We start from the raw sequence: 17,272 nt of genomic DNA on the forward strand, positions 1-17,272 counted from the left end.
AGCTCCTGGTTTGTCTGTTTTACATATTGGGGGTCACATAAGATCTTGTTTGAAAAAATGGGTCCTGCTTTTAAAAGAGGGATAGACTAAAGAGACGAAGACAAAAGAAGAGAGAAACAAAAAGGAAAGAAGAAAGAGACTGAGGGACGGGGAGACGAAGAAGATAGAGAAAGAAAGGATGAGAGTGGGAAAGGGTGAAAGGGCAAGAGAAGGAGAAAGAGAGAATAGCAGAGATGAGAAAGAGGAAGGAAGGAGCAAAGGGGAAGGAATGCAACCTCTGTTCCTGACTGCATTGCAGACTCCCATTGTGAACTCATACATCTTTGAGAACCTAAGACAGACGGTCCACGTGGTGGCTTGGTTGACAATGCTGGTTCTGCTGTAAAGAAAATAAACAACAATAGCAAATGCTTTCGTAGCACTTGCTGTATGCTGGGGTGTTCTGAGGCACTTTATATATGTTTTAGCTCATTTAATTGTTGCAGCAAACTGAAGTAATTTACTCAAGGGCCCACAGTTAGCAACTGCCTGAGCTGGTTACGCCCGTATATGTCTGGCTTCAGTGTGTGTGCTTTTGACTGCTTCTCTGATAATAAATAGTTTAATGATACCACGTGTAATAAAATATCTACCGTTTATTGAGGACTTACCTCGTGCCAGGCCCTGTGCTGTGTGCTATCTGTAAGCAATGGAGGAGGATTATAGGATTCATTTAGTCCTATAGCCTGCAAGTCAGTGCCCTTTTAGATGAGGCAACGGAAGCGTAGAGGACACAGTACCTTGCCTGAGATCATACACTCGTGAGTGTGGAAGCCAGTTGAACCAGGGTTGCTATGCTTCCCAAACGGGTGGATTGCGTTTTGTTTATAACTAGATCCTTGTTAACTGGGATGTGACCTGGCACTGGTCATGCCTCCTCCTCTCTGCCTTCAAGAGAAGGAAAACTGAGGGAAGCCCTCAGGAAAGTCAGCACTCCCTGGCCACCTTCCTTCTTGTGTTAATAGCAGTGATACCCACCAAGTCCAACCCTTTTGTTTTCTTCCCAAGACTGAGGGACTACCTTTGTTCTCTACTCACTACAGAGCTGGAAGAGTCTCAGAGAAAGTGCCCGCCGTGCTGGTATAAATTTGCCAACACTTTCCTCATCTGGGAGTGTCACCCCTACTGGATAAAGCTGAAAGAGATTGTAAACTTGATCGTCATGGACCCTTTTGTGGACTTGGCCATCACCATCTGCATCGTCCTGAACACGCTGTTTATGGCAATGGAGCACCACCCTATGACGCCACAGTTCGAACATGTCTTGACTGTAGGAAATCTGGTAAGATGGAGCACGGCCTCCTGATTTGACCATCTGAACGGGTTTTGCCAGTAGGAATTTTTTTTCTGAGACTGAAAGCTGGAGTTTAGTTGAAAAGAAAGTAATAGTTAATTGGAAGACAAATGCTTCCACATATGCCGCAGCCCCGCCGCTTCCGCTCACTGTTGTGATCCCTTGGCTGTTTCCTCTTTCTGCAGAACTTTGAAGACGTCATTTAGGAGCTGTTGGTTGCAGAATAGGAGGCATGGTACAGTGGGTTGGTTTCCTCAACCTGAGCCAAGGACTTGTGGATTTCTTTCTCATTCTGTTTCTCACATTAATTCCTGCATTACTCCAGCAAACCGCTTCCCCTTTTTCACCTTCAGTAACAACCACCACAAAATAGGGGAGCTCTTTCAGGGCGTTAAATCTAATGATAAATTTGCCCACACCGTCATATCTTAATTATCCATATGGGGACTGTCCATGGGAAATTTTAAATTCTAGGCTGGTTTCCCCTCCTGTCCAACTTCTGAGTGTCATCCAGTTTCTACCATTAGTTGATCTGTGCCAAATTTATTTTAACGTTGGTTTAAGTGATTCATTTATATTATTTAGAAGATAAGTATGCAGTTTTTAAAAAATAGATTATGTCGTGTATCGTGAAGTCAAGTAGTTGTAATTTGGGGATTTCCTGTTTTACTTCTTTAGTACAAAAATCAGGAGTTGATTGAATTTTGATCGACTGTAAAGAGTTAGTTGGAAAGAATCCTCTAGGTCATCTGGCTGCATTATTCCTTAGGAGTTGCACTATAGGCATGTCAGATCTAGTTGTTACCATTTAATTTGTGCGTGATCTCTGCCTGGCATTTCTCTCTCTCTTTCACACACACACACACACACACACACAGTTTCTACCTTAAGTCCTAATACACTATTAAAGTGTTATAATATCATTTTGACTGCTGATTCGGAAAACACACACTGGTTAGTCCTTACAGCTGATGTGCTCTAGTACACATCCAAGGTGATACTCTAATCTTTCCAATCTTTATGTCTGAGGTAGTGACACACTTCCGACTCACTACAGCAATGTGCAGCTCAGTGAAATACCCAGAGTCTTGGAACAGGATACCCTCACAGACTATCCAGGAAACCCGTTAACTGTCTCTGAGAGGCCTCTGAAGGTAGCTCGCTGTGTGATTGGCCGACCCTGGGGCTTGGCCTTCAGGCAGCATTTTGAGCCAATCAACAATATCATAGCGACATAAGCTTTATTTTATTAGCCAATAGTTACGTAACGAGAGATACGACTTGATCAACTTTGTTGTTGATGGTAGTGGCAGTGATGTGTTTCCTGCAGTGTTTTGTTTTTCTCAAAGTCTTTCCTTCTACTTGCTTTTCACAGAATCAGTCCTTGATTTCTAAGAGGCCTAGAAATTTTGAGAGGCCTTTTCACATACTACCAGCAGAATTGCCCTCAGACCAGGCCAGCAAATAACGTTATTTTTCGCTTCTTGAAAATCTAGAGGGGACTTCCCTGGCAGTCAGGTGGTTAAGACTCCACCCTTCCACTGCTTCCACTGCAGGGGGCACGGGTTCCATCCCTGGTTGGGGAACTAAGATCCCGCATGCTGCACAGCACAGCGTCCCCCCCCCCCCCAAAAAAAAGAAAACCTAAATTAGAGTGGTGAGCGTTCAGAAGACTTTGCTCAGAATCATCACTGAAGAAGAGGGAGAGAGGAGAAGGTCAGCAGCTAATATTTAGGGACTTCCTGAGCTAAGCCAACCAGAACCAAGTTCTGCAAAGAGAAAGCACTCCGGGGGCAGAGTTTTCAAGGGAAAAGTAATGTCTGATTAGCAGTGGGGATGGAGAACAGTGAATGGTTCAGGATACTTTGGACTGGCCAGTGAATTGGACATGAGGGTTGAGGGAAAGAAATCAGGAATGGTGCCTAGATTGGGGGAGTTTGGTAACCGAGGGGGAAATGGGGATGACTGAGCAAGGAACAGGGGTGGAGTTTAAAATCAGGAGTTCTGTTTTGGACATATTAGCCTTCAATGAGCCATTGATTTCTGTCCGGAAATGTTTTACATCTGTAAAATGAGGATGACACCACGTCAGTCAGTAGTTGGGAGGAAAACATGAGAACCCCTACAGAAGTATTTGGACTAGTGAAAAGTCCTCTCCGTACTAGAAACTGTGTAAGTGTGGCTCAGCAGGAGGATTTTCAGAGGCTTGGAGATGTGGATACAGCCTTTGGCTGAACCTGAGAATAAGAGAACAACAGCAACAAAAAATGGGCGGGCTAGCCTGTGAGATAGACTAGGACCTTCTCTCTCTTTTTTTTTTTTTTTTTTTTGCGGTACGCGGGCCTGTCACCGCCGGGGCCCCTCCCACCGCGGAGCACAGGCTCCGGACGCGCAGGCTCAGCGGCCAGGGCTCACGGGCCCAGCCGCTCCGCGGCATGCGGGATCCTCCCGGACCGGGGCACAAACCCGCGTCCCCTGCATCGGCAGGCGGACTCCCAACCACCGCGCCACCAGGGAAGCCCTAGGACCTTCTCTTGTGGTTGGACGGTGAGACTTTTCCCACAGCTGGGACAGTGAATTGAGTTGTGTTTGTCCACAAACGTGCAGATAGATGTTTTTGAGGGAAGATGAGAACAGCGTTCTGTAAATTGGCAATCCCTGCCTCTTCCATCTTCCCCATAAGAAAAAAATGTTCATAATAGGAGGAAGAGTAAAGATAATTCGATCCAACCCCCATGTTTTATAGAGGAACCTGAACCCAGGGAAGCTACTTGACTTTTGTATTGTTTAGTAGATAAACGTAATGATTCTTTTCTTGCCTGTTTTTGGTAACCATTTGAACACAACAGTGAGTTTATAACGTGGTTTTTTAAACAATCTTAACCTTACAGAAAAGTTTCAAGTACAGCGTAAAAAACTATTTTTTGAGAGTACGTTGCTGCCACAGCCTGTCACCCCCAAATACCGTAGTGTACTTTTACAAACAGGTACATTCTCCTGGGCTTGTGCAGGACTGTCGCACAGCAAGACTGTCATCTTCTCATTACATCTACCAGGTGGCACGTGATTTGCGTTTGTCCCATTTCTGCCTGCGGTCACTGGATCACTTGATTAAGGAGGTTCTGCCAGGCTTCTCCCCTGTACAGTTACTCTTTTTCCATTTATAATTAATAAGTGTTTGTGAGGAAGACACTTTGAAGCTATCTAAATTTCCTGTTTTTCATTAAACTTTTGATGTATTCCTTTACTTACTTATATCTGTATGGACTCAAAGTTTTCAGTCTTATTCAGTGGGTTTTATTTTAATCCATTACTATCATGTACTTAGATGTTTAAACCATTCCTGATTTGGCCAGTAGGAGTCCCTTCAAGGTGGCTTCTGTATCCTTTCAGCACATCCTCATTGCTTCCTTCCTAAGACCATTGAGGCCTCAGGGACCTCAGGGGTCCCCGACTACACTTTGGGATCTGCTGCACTAGGACATAAATTCTTAGGTGAACATTTGATGACATTCACAAGAGGGACATTTATATACAGTTGATGTGCTGCTCGTAGTTCCCTTTTTTTAAAAAATTTATTTATGTTTGGCTGTGTTAGGTCTTTGTTGCTGCACGTGGGCTTTCCCTAGTTGGCGGAGAGCAGGGGCTACCCTTCGTTGCAGTGCACGGGCTTCTCACTGTGGCGGCTTCTTTTGTTGCAGAGCACAGCTCTAGGCGCGCAGGCTTCAGCAGTTGTGGCACGTGGGCTCAGCAGTTGTGGCTCGCGGGCTCTAGAGCGCAGGCTCAGTAGTTGTGGCGCATGGGCTTAGTTGCTCCGCGGCATGTGGGATCTTCCTGGACCAGGGCTCGAACCCGTGTCCCCTGCATTAGCAGGCGGATTCTTAACCACTGCACCACCGAGGAAGTCCCTGTAGTTCCTTTTTCTCCTCAAGAAGCATATCACAGTGCCAAGAAGAATGGCATCAAATGGATAACCTTAAATCTACTCTTCTCCATTTAATTCCTTCCAATAGTTACAAATTTATTTTCACCCAAACCCCAAACAAGGGCAGCACACTATGTGCTGAAACAACGTGGGTGCCGACCTCTGTCACAGGCATTTCTACCAGGCACCTGGAGGCCTTTCATCCCATTGAAAGGCAGCACCACATAACTGTGTCATTGATCTTCTGTCGGGAACCAGAGTTCCCACAGTATAGATATTCCGAGGTCAGTCAGCCCGTGCTTGTTACTGAGCACTTACTGTATGCTCACCAAGAACTAATGGGACAGCAAATTCAGTCTCTACTTAGTGTGCGTTAAGTGGGTTAATGTTTCTATGTAGAGAAACCTTTGATGGGCTGATGCTAAGGGTAAAGTGTGTGTCAGGAGTTGATTCACTGCCCCTACTTTCCTGACCTCACGCAGAGTGGTATTCTATTTGTAGACGCTTAGCTTGCACTATGAACTTTGATTTAACTTAACCAGATCTCTTCAGGGAATATTTTCTTTCAGTTTTAGAATACTGCATCTTCAATTTAGCAAAGTGGGGGAACCATAGAAACGTATATGGACCCCCAAAATTTCCAGCCCGTTTATCATTTTGTTGTGTTTTCATCAAGTCATTCTGTTTATTGCTATACATTAACTCAGTGTGTTTCAAAACAGTGTCTGTAATCTAAGTCTTTTTCACTATTTTTAATTCTGTCCTCAGACCATATCTCCAAAGTTTTCCTCAAACTCCTTCATATGTAAAGTTGGTAACGGAGTGGTTACAAGTACTAACTTACTATGAATTTTAAATCTGCTGCGTGTAAAGTCCTCTCCTCTAAAAAGAGAATATTCAGTCATAGTCGTATGTTACATGCTTAGGCTAGAATGAGGGTATTGGTCTTGTCAAAACTGGGGTTCATGGGAATTCACTCTCTCCCTGCACATTATGTTACTAAGGCCTTGGGAAGGATACAGAAAGCATTGGGAAACCCAAGGTGCTCTGAGAGGCAGAAAAGTGGGAGCCAGGTAACAGGGAAGACGTCATTCTCGTGCCCAGTAAGCTCCAAATCTAAAAGAATTACTATATTATTGACTATCATATTGAAAAAATCAAAAGGAAGGACCAGAGTCTCCAACAATAAGAAAATTCTTTGAGGATATATTTACCCAATAGAATATTATACAAGCAATAAAAGTGAGAATTAGGAAGACCGTGTTGCAACATGAATGGAGTCATGGTTAAATGAAAAATACGTGATACGTGAAATGAGTCGTGATAAGTCAAGATAAGCGTAAAGCTAAAATATGTAGTCTGTGGTTTACAACTCTGACAAAATATATATGCATTTGAAGAAAAAAAAAAGAAAAGGAGTACATGAAAATAATAGTTGTATGCAAGGTGGTGAGACTGTGAACGTTTCTCCTGTATTTTTCACACTTTTAGCAATGTTCTGTTGCTTTTACCATTTAAAATAAGAAGGCTTGCAGTATATGTTGACGTTTGAGAAGGCACATAATGTCAAATCAGGAATAATACTGTATTTTTTAAATACAATTATAACACGAGTGATTTTTTTTTGGCCAACATCCCAAATGTGGCATACGCATTCAAACGACTGCTGACCCTTTAGGAGTCACCTGTGTGATATTTTCAATTGCTTAGAATAATTTTTTAACTGCACGTTTGAACAATATGAATTGGGTAGTTCTGGCAACAAAGATGTGAACATTTCCTCTTCATTCAAGAGGAAAATAAGGGCTTCCCTGGTGGCACAGTGGTTGAGAGTCCGCCTGCCGATGCAGGGGACGCGGGTTCGTGCCCCGGTCCGGGAGGATCCCACATGCCGCGGAGCGGCTGGGCCCGCGAGCCATGGCCGCTGAGCCTGCGCGTCCGGAGCCTGTGCTCCGCAACAGGAGAGGCCACAACAGTGAGAGGCCCGTGTACCGCAAAAAAAAAAAAAGAGGAAAATAAGAAGACTTTCCTGCATCATGTGGCATGGTCAGGGGACATCCGGGTATTGTCGGCCTCAGGTGCAGAATTTAGCCAAGGCTGGTGCTTGTGGCTTCTTGGACGTGCCATATTCAAAGATAATGATAAAGGCGTTTTCTTTTTATTATTTCTTTTTTTCTTACCCCTGCCTTCCCCTCTTTAGGTTTTCACTGGAATTTTCACAGCGGAAATGTTCCTGAAGCTCATAGCCATGGATCCCTACTATTATTTCCAAGAAGGTTGGAACATTTTTGATGGATTTATTGTCTCCCTCAGTTTAATGGAACTGAGTCTAGCAGACGTGGAGGGGCTTTCGGTGCTGCGATCTTTCCGATTGGTATTCCATATTTCTCCAATTTCTTTTTATATTTCCTATCTTGCAGCTACTAGAAAGAGTTTTGCATAAGATAATCTGATGATTTTTTAAAATCTTTAGCTATATTTCATTGGCTGTTTATTGGCTTAGCAACTAAAATATTGAAAACTTTTCTGCTAACTACCTAATATAGAAAGTAGTTGTTAAAATCAGTCAACAAACAGAAATCAACTTTATGAAGTTCCTCAGAAAATAATGGTTAATCTAAAAGACGAAGAAGAAGGATTCCCAAGGGCTATTCTGAGGTCCAGTTTGGATTTGCTAGTGAGCCTCTTTCTTTATCTGAACATCTCCCTGAAGTGGCAAGAATTTCTTCTTTTTCAAAGGTGGCTCCACTCTTCTTCTATCATGGTGACCCCTTCCAAAATATGAGAATAAAGTAATGTTTTTTAAAGTTATATTGAAATTAGTAGTTGAACATCCATCATTAGCTAAGAAAGATTTTTCAAATGTATTTGAAGAAGTTAGTGTTCAGATTACTAAAATGCCTCTGAAAGAATAGTTAATGATATCCTCGAAGTAGCTTCCCATATGCACAGGCATAAGTGATGTCCTGATGAAGTCGCTTGAGCAGCTGAGTTATCATGGGGATATCCCACTCAGACAAAGCATCAGACAAAGCAGCTCCTTATTGGGAAGATACCTAAGCACTTGTAACTGAAAAGATTTCAGGATATTCAGCATATCTAAGAAATAGAATTGGATTAGAGTGAAACTGTTTATAAAACAGAAATCTCATTGAATCCACGTCACAAATATTTGTCAAGTTTCTGGAACCTCTGCTTACTGGTCTTTGGTTAGGATCCAGCCCACAGTAGACTTTTTGAGAATACTTCTTATTTTCTAGAAGATAAGATGAAGAATTAAGAGATAGAAGCCTTGCCACTAATACTCTTGATAAATTAAAAGCCAGTCAGAATAGGGAAAAAATATGAGAGACCCAGAGTGTGCACAGAGCCACATCTGGTAAATCTTGGAACTCTCAGATACGATTCAAGTTTTCTTTTTTTTTTTTAGATTTATTGAGGTTTATTTTTATATCAAAGGATGGTACAAATATTTACCATACGCCATTAACCTAAATACAATAAGTTTAACCTTCTAAAAGTGCAATTGCTTGCTCAGAGATAGATCTGCAGATAGTTTTGCCACGTAATGCCAGATTTCCCTCCTCAAGGGTTACATCAAATTACAGTCCCACTAACAATGTATGAAGACTCAAGTTTTAAATAGGAAGAAAAAAGTCCTAATCAGTGCTGTTGCCTTCTACCAGAATTCTTATTACATCACGTGTTAGTTATTAACTTAAGACATACGATGACGATCTCTGTTCATGGGCTTCATGCATTATAATTCTCAGGCTATTAGCCAAGACCTTGTAATCATTCATTACAGAATACAGAAATCTCGTGATTGAAAGATACCAAAAGTTCTGTCCTCTGAATTAATATCAGTATAGTCACTTTTCATAAGCTATTTGACATATTGGAACTTCCCCTACTTGGAGGTTGTGGTTTTCCTCCAAGTTATTCCAAGCATGTCACGAAGTTTCGTATCAGCGATTGATTATTTATTGGCAAGCAAAAAGAGAGGTATGTAGAATTTTTAAATGCTTGCTTTTTTGAAGAGACAGATGATTTATTTTCACCGTCCTTACCCAGCTGACCTTTTGGTTCACTACAAATCACATTTTCCTTGATATGACCCTTGAGAAGTCAGAGGAAAATCAGTGGGAAAAGGATTATTTCAGGTATATGGATTTTTAAAAGGTAGATTGACCCAGAGACTAATTCAGGGGACTAGAGGCAGTATTCTTGGTTCTTAGTTCTAAATCTTTCACTTCCTGTGCAGTTAATCTGTTTTCCTTCATCTTTGCCTCAGTTTCTCTCATTTTCGTCTAAGATACTGTTAGAAAGTCCTGGGGATTTCCCAAGGGTGCTCGATAAATGTTAAGATGATCTTAGTAATTTCATATGTTTTTATTGTAGCCATGTGGTAAGAATAAATGAATTGAGTTTCACTTGGGTTTTGTTTGGGTTTTCTTTTCCCCATAGCTCCGAGTCTTCAAACTGGCCAAATCCTGGCCCACCCTGAACATGCTGATCAAGATTATTGGAAATTCAGTGGGTGCCCTGGGCAACCTGACCCTGGTGCTGGCCATTATCGTCTTCATCTTTGCCGTGGTGGGAATGCAACTCTTTGGAAAGAGCTACAAAGAGTGTGTCTGCAAGATCAACCAGGACTGTGAACTCCCTCGCTGGCACATGCATGACTTTTTTCATTCTTTCCTCATCGTCTTCCGAGTGTTGTGCGGGGAGTGGATCGAGACCATGTGGGACTGCATGGAGGTGGCCGGCCAGGCCATGTGCCTCATCGTCTTCATGATGGTCATGGTTATCGGCAACTTGGTGGTTAGTACTAATGTGTAGATCTCTTTGTTCTTCGCTCTGAACGTCTTACCCTTGACCCAGAAGCCCAGTCTGCTTAGTGCTTCTACTACCTTCCATGTCTGGGTTGGTCTTTATTCTTTCTTGGCTGAAGAACCCTAAGGTACAAGTGAAGGAAAGGAGACTGCTGTTTTAGGTCATGAGCCCCACAATCTGTCAACCCTCTTTCATAGTTGTGGAAACAAAACTCAGCGAAGTTAAGACATTTTTCCAAAGTCACACAGCTGATAAAGAGTCAGGGCTTATATTAGATCCTTGACTTCAAAGTCTATGCTCTTTCTGCTACACAAAAAAAAGAATTTCCCGACCTTGACAATATTGATCTTTTGGGCTAGATCATTACTTGTTGTGGAACTTTCCTGCATGTTGTAGGGTGTTTACAGTATCCCGGCCTCTACTCTTTACTGTCCAGTAGTGACTCCCGTCCCAAGTTGTGAAAACCAAACATGTCTTCAGACGTTGCCAGCTGTCCTCAGGGGTCAAAATTGCCCTCCATTGAGAACCGTGGATCTAAACCTTCCCAGGATTTTATCTAATTTGTATAAGTTGCAGATCAATTTCTCGCTTCACTCTGATCTGTCCGCCTGCTGTCTTCTGCCTCTGTATATAGAACATTCCCCAACAGAGACTTCACACCTTGTTTCTCAAAGTGTCATCTGAGGACCAGCAACAATGAGATCGTTTGAGAGTGTCCTAGAGACGCAGAATCTCAGACCCCTCCCCAGAACTACTGAATTAGCATCTGCATTTTTAACAAGATCCCCAGGTGATTCACGTGCATGCTAAAGTTTGAGAAGCACTCATCTTTCAGGTCAGGCCAAAGCCCGCTTGCAAGTGTAGGGCAAGGAGGGCTGGAAGGAGGCATACTCAGGTGACCCCTTATGAGCGCATCCGCAGTAGGGGTCTTCCTTTTCCTGCCACAGAGAAGCATATGCCAGTAGAGGTTCCTACTCACCAACCTCTGAACTAGCCATGCTCCCCCTGTTCTTTCATTGGACTATAAAAATAGACACTGTAATGTTCCTTACTCACTTGCATTCTCCATGCCCAGCCAACTTCCCCTCAGTCCTGATTCTTCTGGTCTTTCCACTCCTTCAGTGAATACAACTGCTGCCTACTGGTCTGTAGTGGGATCAACATTACCAGCCCTGACCTCCTACCGTTTCTCTAGCCTCCTGTTCTCAGTTGTCTCAGGGGCATCTCCCCATGACTGGCTATAGATACCTGAGCACATGACAGAATCCACTATTATTTCTGCCTCTGATGACACCTTTCCCAGTTCCCCTTGGCTCAGTTCTTCTGCCCATGTAGTCTCTAGTAACCTATAAGTCTTTCTGATTTTTCTCTCCACTCCTAGTAAATATCTGATGTCTTTCATATGTCTTTCTTCTTAGCATTTCTATACCTACATCTTTCTTCATAGTATTTCTGAGATCTGCCCCTTCCTTTCCATTTCTACAACCCATCTGTTATTTCTAAAAGTGTGAGGAAGACCACCTTCATCACAATCACCTGAGTCTCACTCATTAAAAGAGGCGGAGTCCCAGGCCTTACATCAGATCTACTGAATCAGAATCTTTCAGGTGAGGCCAAGGAAATGCTTGTTTTTAACAAGCATCCCACCCCAGGAGATTCTTCTGCATGCTAAGGTTTGAGGTTACTATAGCCTAATCCAGACCCTCATCAATTCATGCAAGCAACAACCTCCTAATTCCTAGTTCCCCCTCACACCCCCCACCCCCGACCCTTGTACGTAGCTAGTAGGAATGACTTTCTCAAATCTCTGTCATCACCTGTGACTCCTTTGCTCAAGGACCAGTAGTGAATCCAGTTAAATAAAATTCAGATCTTTCAGCCTGGCCTTCAGAGCCTTCTGCAACTGACCCACACTTTACCGACCATATCCCTTTGTAATTCTGCAAATGGCCACAGTAATGATGATACATATAGTTCACATATTGTTTCCATTTCTCCCACTCTGCACATATGATTATCTCCACTGAAAAACTATGCCTTACTCTTCTTCAGAAGTGTGACAAAGTAAGGGCCAAGTGTAAATCAAGAAGTGAACATCTCTCCCACTTTTCAAAAGTAAGTCTTAATAAAAATAATTAATTTAATGCCCAATGTGGTGAAATAGGGGAAAAGACAATATAAATAAAGCTTGTTTCTGATGGCTTGACACTTCGATATATGATAGTACACAAAAGTCACCATCACTGTCTTGCTAGAGCTACTTAATTTTGATAAATGTTAGGAAAACAAAGAAAATTAATTCTTAAAATAGGGTGACATCAAATATATTACCGTTCCACCTTCTAGATCTGTGCTATGAGAGTCTGGCTCTCCAAGCCTACTTTTTTTCTAACCTGGGTCCTCCAGGACATCTGCTGCTCATGAACACATAGCATCTATGCATTCTTTGATCCTCCCCAATAATCCATGCCCACCTTTTTGTTATTATTTTTGGGGAATTTTCTCCCGAAGTGGATACAGCCTTTGCTTTCTTGGATTATAAGAAAAGCAGTATGTTTTGAAGTACATATATATGTATATAACACTACAAAAGAACCAAGAAAAGGGGCACTAAACTCCTTGTATTACAACCAAAACCAAACCAAATGCCCACCTAGTGACATTTAAAACACTACGTGGGTCAAGTGAAACACAATAGAAACTCCTGAGTCTTTCACAGAAGTCTGTGGGCTCCCAGTTTGCAACCCTAGTTTAGTGGATGCCCTTACCCAGTACCATTCTACATTCCCTCTCCTTTTTCCTAATGCTCCTGGTCCAGGTGCTGAACCTGTTTCTGGCCTTGCTCCTGAGCTCCTTCAGTGCTGACAACTTGGCAGCCACAGATGATGATGGGGAAATGAACAACCTACAGATCTCAGTTATCCGGATCAAGAAGGGCGTGGCCTGGACCAAACTGAAAGTGCGCGCCTTCATGCAGGCCCACTTCAAGCAGCGCGAGGCCGACGAGGTGAAACCTCTGGACGAGCTGTACGAAAAGAAGGCCAACTGCATCGCCAACCACACTGGCGCCGACATCCACCGGAACGGTGACTTCCAGAAGAATGGCAATGGCACAACCAGCGGCATTGGCAGCAGCGTGGAGAAGTACATCATCGATGAGGACCACATGTCCTTCATCAACAACCCCAACCTGACCGTGAGAGTGCCCATCGCGGTAGGCGAGTCTGATTTTGAGAACCTCAACACCGAGGACGTTAGCAGCGAGTCGGACCCTGAAGGCAGCAAAGATGTAAGGTCCTAGCCTAGAAACCAGTCTTGATCCTATGTGAGAACAAACGGCTCTGTCAGCCCCAAGGCTTCGGTTCAGCTCTGGGTCTGGCAGAGAGATTCTGGAAGAGCCGACTCTCAACTTTGAGAACCAACCCTACCCACCCCCCATCGTTATTCTAGATGAGCTAGATTCCTGAGATGTTCCCAGATGTGTCTCCATTGCTTCTGGACCATCTGGATCCAGAGGCTGGAGAAAACCGTCAGGTACTTCCCTGCCATTAATCTGTCTGAGCTGCATCACTGAGACCAGTCTATAGCCCACCTTCTGCTTAGGGTAGATCACTGTCACCTGTGAGTGGGCTTTAATGTTGTACCCCATCCTGACAGAAGTGTTGAGGGCGCTGTGGTAGTCGTTTGCCTGTGATGAACTGGACGATCATGGGTTTGCCACAAGGATTGTATCCGGTACATCATCTGTACCAAGGTAGCGTCGTCAGTGTAGAGTGGACGTGTTGCTGCAGTGTTGCTTCTCTCCCTTTTCCTTGTGTATCTAGAAACTGGATGACACTAGCTCCTCTGAAGGCAGCACCATTGATATCAAACCAGAAGTAGAAGAAGTCCCTGTGGAACAGCCTGAGGAATACTTGGATCCAGATGCCTGTTTCACAGAAGGTGAAAGGGGGCCAGGAGAGGGGATGGCCTGTAGCACTTGCACTGCTCGCAGACACATCTCTGCCAGGGTCAGTGGTTGGCTGGGGAGGGGGCTCTATGGCTGTCTTCACCCCGCCTCATCATTTGGAGGGAGGTTGACACTGTTTTGCCTGTTTGAGTCTTAGCTATCACAAGTTTTTGCTCTCAGGCTTTTCTTTGTCCTTTTTTCTTGACGTCAGCCCCAAACTTCCATTAGAAAGGCCTCTCCTGTCATGGCCGTGCCCGCCTCCTGACTGCCCTTTTCTCCTCCCTCTCACTGCTTCTTTATAGGACATCTTCCCAGCGCCAGAGGGCCTTGCCCTGGTAGCCTGGCAGCATAGCCTCAGCCCTGCCACCCTCTCCACTTCTGAGTCAGACCTTCTGATTCAGCCACTGAACTCCTGGCTGTGTGGTGGGGCAGCACCTGGTGGGGCCTGGGAGAAGGAGGAGAGGGCACATCTGGGCGGGGCACGTCCCACAGTCTGACCTGCCTCTCCCGCTGGTGCCAGGTTGTGTCCAGAGGTTCAAGTGCTGCCAGGTCAACATTGAGGAAGGGCTGGGCAAGTCTTGGTGGATCCTGCGGAAAACCTGCTTCCTCATTGTGGAGCACAATTGGTTTGAGACCTTCATCATCTTCATGATTCTGCTCAGCAGTGGCGCCCTGGTGAGGTCCGGGGGAAAGAACCATGGGGGATTGGCTGGGGAAGGGGTAGAGCAGGAAGGACTAGATGGGCCCAAGCCCAGTTTCTCTGAGAACACAGCTTGACTGTAGGCCCAAGAATAATGATCTACAGACGGGCTTCGAGCTGGTGTTTTGAGCCTTTGGGATTAGAATTCAAACTTGTCCAAATCTTCATCTTTAGACCCAGCACGATCCCTCTGAAGCCTAGGAGCCCCTTTTCATCAGGCAGAGAATACAGGTTACCAAGTATCTTCTGCTTAGTTTGCGCCGTTCAAAACAACTTCCTAAGATGAGCTTCCCTTTCTCGCCTAATACCCTGAATCACTAGTTCTTGACTTTTCAGTTGCCCAAGGTAGGAGGGAGGTGGTACCCCTCCACCCCCTCTCCCATCATACGCTGCTGGACTTGGAGAGCCCGTGGCCTTAGCAGATATTAGGAGTCAGATCTCTGATACAAAGGTCATTTATATTCACGTGGTTGTACCTGCTTCTCATTAGTCAGTGAGGCACACAGGGCACTGAACACACAGGTTCCTCCCCTACTAGGACTAATTATCTTGGTGTTTACTTTCATTTTTTAGCAGGATTATAACTGAGGAGATCTGCACAGGGTCTGCTGTGGGGGAGCTGCTTCCTAGTTGAGTAGATTCGAAGACAGCAGGAACTAGAGACACAACACATTTTCCTTCTTTTAATTAAGGGAAAAGTAAATAATGCTGGATTTTGAAATGCTCTTAAAGAAGGTGGGCACATTCATGTAGGTGTGGAATTAGAGCCTAATCTGGAAGCAAAAAATAACAAGAGAGAAGCCCCAGTGACTCGAGAAGTTTCTCTGACTTGTGAGGTAGGAGAATAGGAGAAGCTGAGACAGGAAGTGACGTGTGGTGAAGAGCCCGAGCGTGGGGATGACGGTGAACAGTGGGGAGTTGTGGGGGATGGTGAGCAATGCAGGAAAGCCTCAGGACTAGAGCAGGAGACAAAAAAGCCTCCATCCCTAGTGAAGGGGAGCCAGACCATCCTGCCTGCCCCCGGGCCGTTTATTGCAGCAACAGGCATCCACTCAGCACCTCCTGAGGCCTGTGGAGGCCCCAAGAGGACGGCGCAGGCCCTGCCCTTGAGAAAGGATCAGACTCAGGCCAGGGATTGAGGAAGGTCTTTTATTACTGTTGTCATCATTATTCTTCAAATCTAGTAAATGAAAACCCAAAATAAGAGAGGGCATGCCTCACCCTTTGATTCTTCTCTTCCCCCGTCTCTACGCAAAAGAGTAGAAGCAGCAGTGAAACACATGTATTGAACCTTCTTCACGGCTACTGTGACAGTCTTTATTTATCAAAGGTGAATAAAACGGGGGAGACCGGGCTCAGGACATGAAGACCCTGTGCAGAAGTAGCATGAGACTCAAGTCAAGTGAAGCCACAGCTAAAATGTCCAGGAAAAGACTAGAATGTGGTTGTGAGGAGATCTCAGAGGGGGATCAGCGCCCCCAGTGACAGGATGAACAGTTGCAGCTCACACATGTTGGGTTCTAGAATGGGTCTCTACAGGTGGAGCTAAGGGGAAACGTGACGTGGAAGCTATAGCTTTTCCACTGAGCGGAGGGGATTGATTTGTACCAGACCCTGAGGACTGTGGACCCATGATTTCTGTCCCCACTGCCCAGCAGTGAACCTGGATGTCCATGTGCCTCCATTTGGGAAGGAGAGTCTGCGGGCGCCTGGCTCTGTCCTTCCTTCTGGGACTGTTCAGAGCAGGCTCCTCCACCGCCGGGCACAGGACCCTTTGTCCACCTCCAGGTTTTTTTTCTTTCCACGCTTCAGGGATTCCCTCCCCCCAGCACAGAGCTTCGGCAGTCCACCCCCCTGCACGCACGAGTGCTCAGACCTCCACATGACAGAGGCTCATCCCCTCGTTTGGGAGTTCCAGAGAAAGAAAGGAGTGTTGAGATTCTCTTCACCCGGTGTCTTCCAGTCCTGTAACTCTCCACCTGTGTCTGTGGTATCAGGGGCTGAAGGGAGAAAAATTTTTGTCCTATAAATTATATAAAGTGTTAACAAGGATGTTGGGGAATTGGACCCCTCATCTACTGCTGGTGGGAATGTAGACTGGTCCGGCCTCTTTGGAAAGCAGTTCGGCAATTCCTCAAAAAAATTAAACTTGAGTTACCAATGACCCAGCCATTCCACTCCTAGGTATATACCCAAGGGGAATAAAAACATGTCCACATGAAAACTTGTACACAGATGTTCATAGCAGCATTATTCACAATAGCCAAAAAGTAAAAACAACACATATGTCCATCAACTGATGAAGGATAAACAGAATGTTGGTATAGCTGTAACTAGAACATTATTCATCGATAAAAAGAAAAATGCAGTGCTGAGGGGTGCTGCCACATGGATGAACTTTGAAAACATTATTTTAAGTTAAAGAAGCCAGTCGCCAAGGACCGCATATTATACGATTCCATTTATACGAAATGTCCAGAAGGATTAGACCTGTGGAGATAGAAGATAGATGAGTGGTTGCCAGGACTA

The 17,272-nt window shown here is 44.6% G+C and overlaps 1 protein-coding gene across 9 annotated transcripts in view; it reads left to right on the forward strand.

Annotated features, from left to right (window-relative positions):
- SCN8A (sodium voltage-gated channel alpha subunit 8) overlaps window positions 1-17,272 on the forward strand; it is a 177,812-nt gene that overhangs the window by 131,432 nt on the left and 29,108 nt on the right. For all 9 annotated transcript variants that reach the window (XM_067696586.1, XM_067696584.1, XM_067696587.1 and 6 more), the window contains exons 14-19: window positions 1,083-1,321; window positions 7,459-7,632; window positions 9,726-10,082; window positions 12,913-13,383; window positions 13,919-14,036; window positions 14,564-14,718. In XM_067696586.1, the coding sequence (XP_067552687.1) occupies window positions 1,083-1,321; window positions 7,459-7,632; window positions 9,726-10,082; window positions 12,913-13,383; window positions 13,919-14,036; window positions 14,564-14,718 (1,514 nt within the window). The remainder of the gene's footprint in view (window positions 1-1,082; window positions 1,322-7,458; window positions 7,633-9,725; window positions 10,083-12,912; window positions 13,384-13,918; window positions 14,037-14,563; window positions 14,719-17,272) is intronic.

This window comes from Pseudorca crassidens, chromosome 11, assembly GCF_039906515.1.
Source record: "Pseudorca crassidens isolate mPseCra1 chromosome 11, mPseCra1.hap1, whole genome shotgun sequence".
NCBI classification, from domain to species: Eukaryota; Metazoa; Chordata; class Mammalia; order Artiodactyla; family Delphinidae; genus Pseudorca; species Pseudorca crassidens.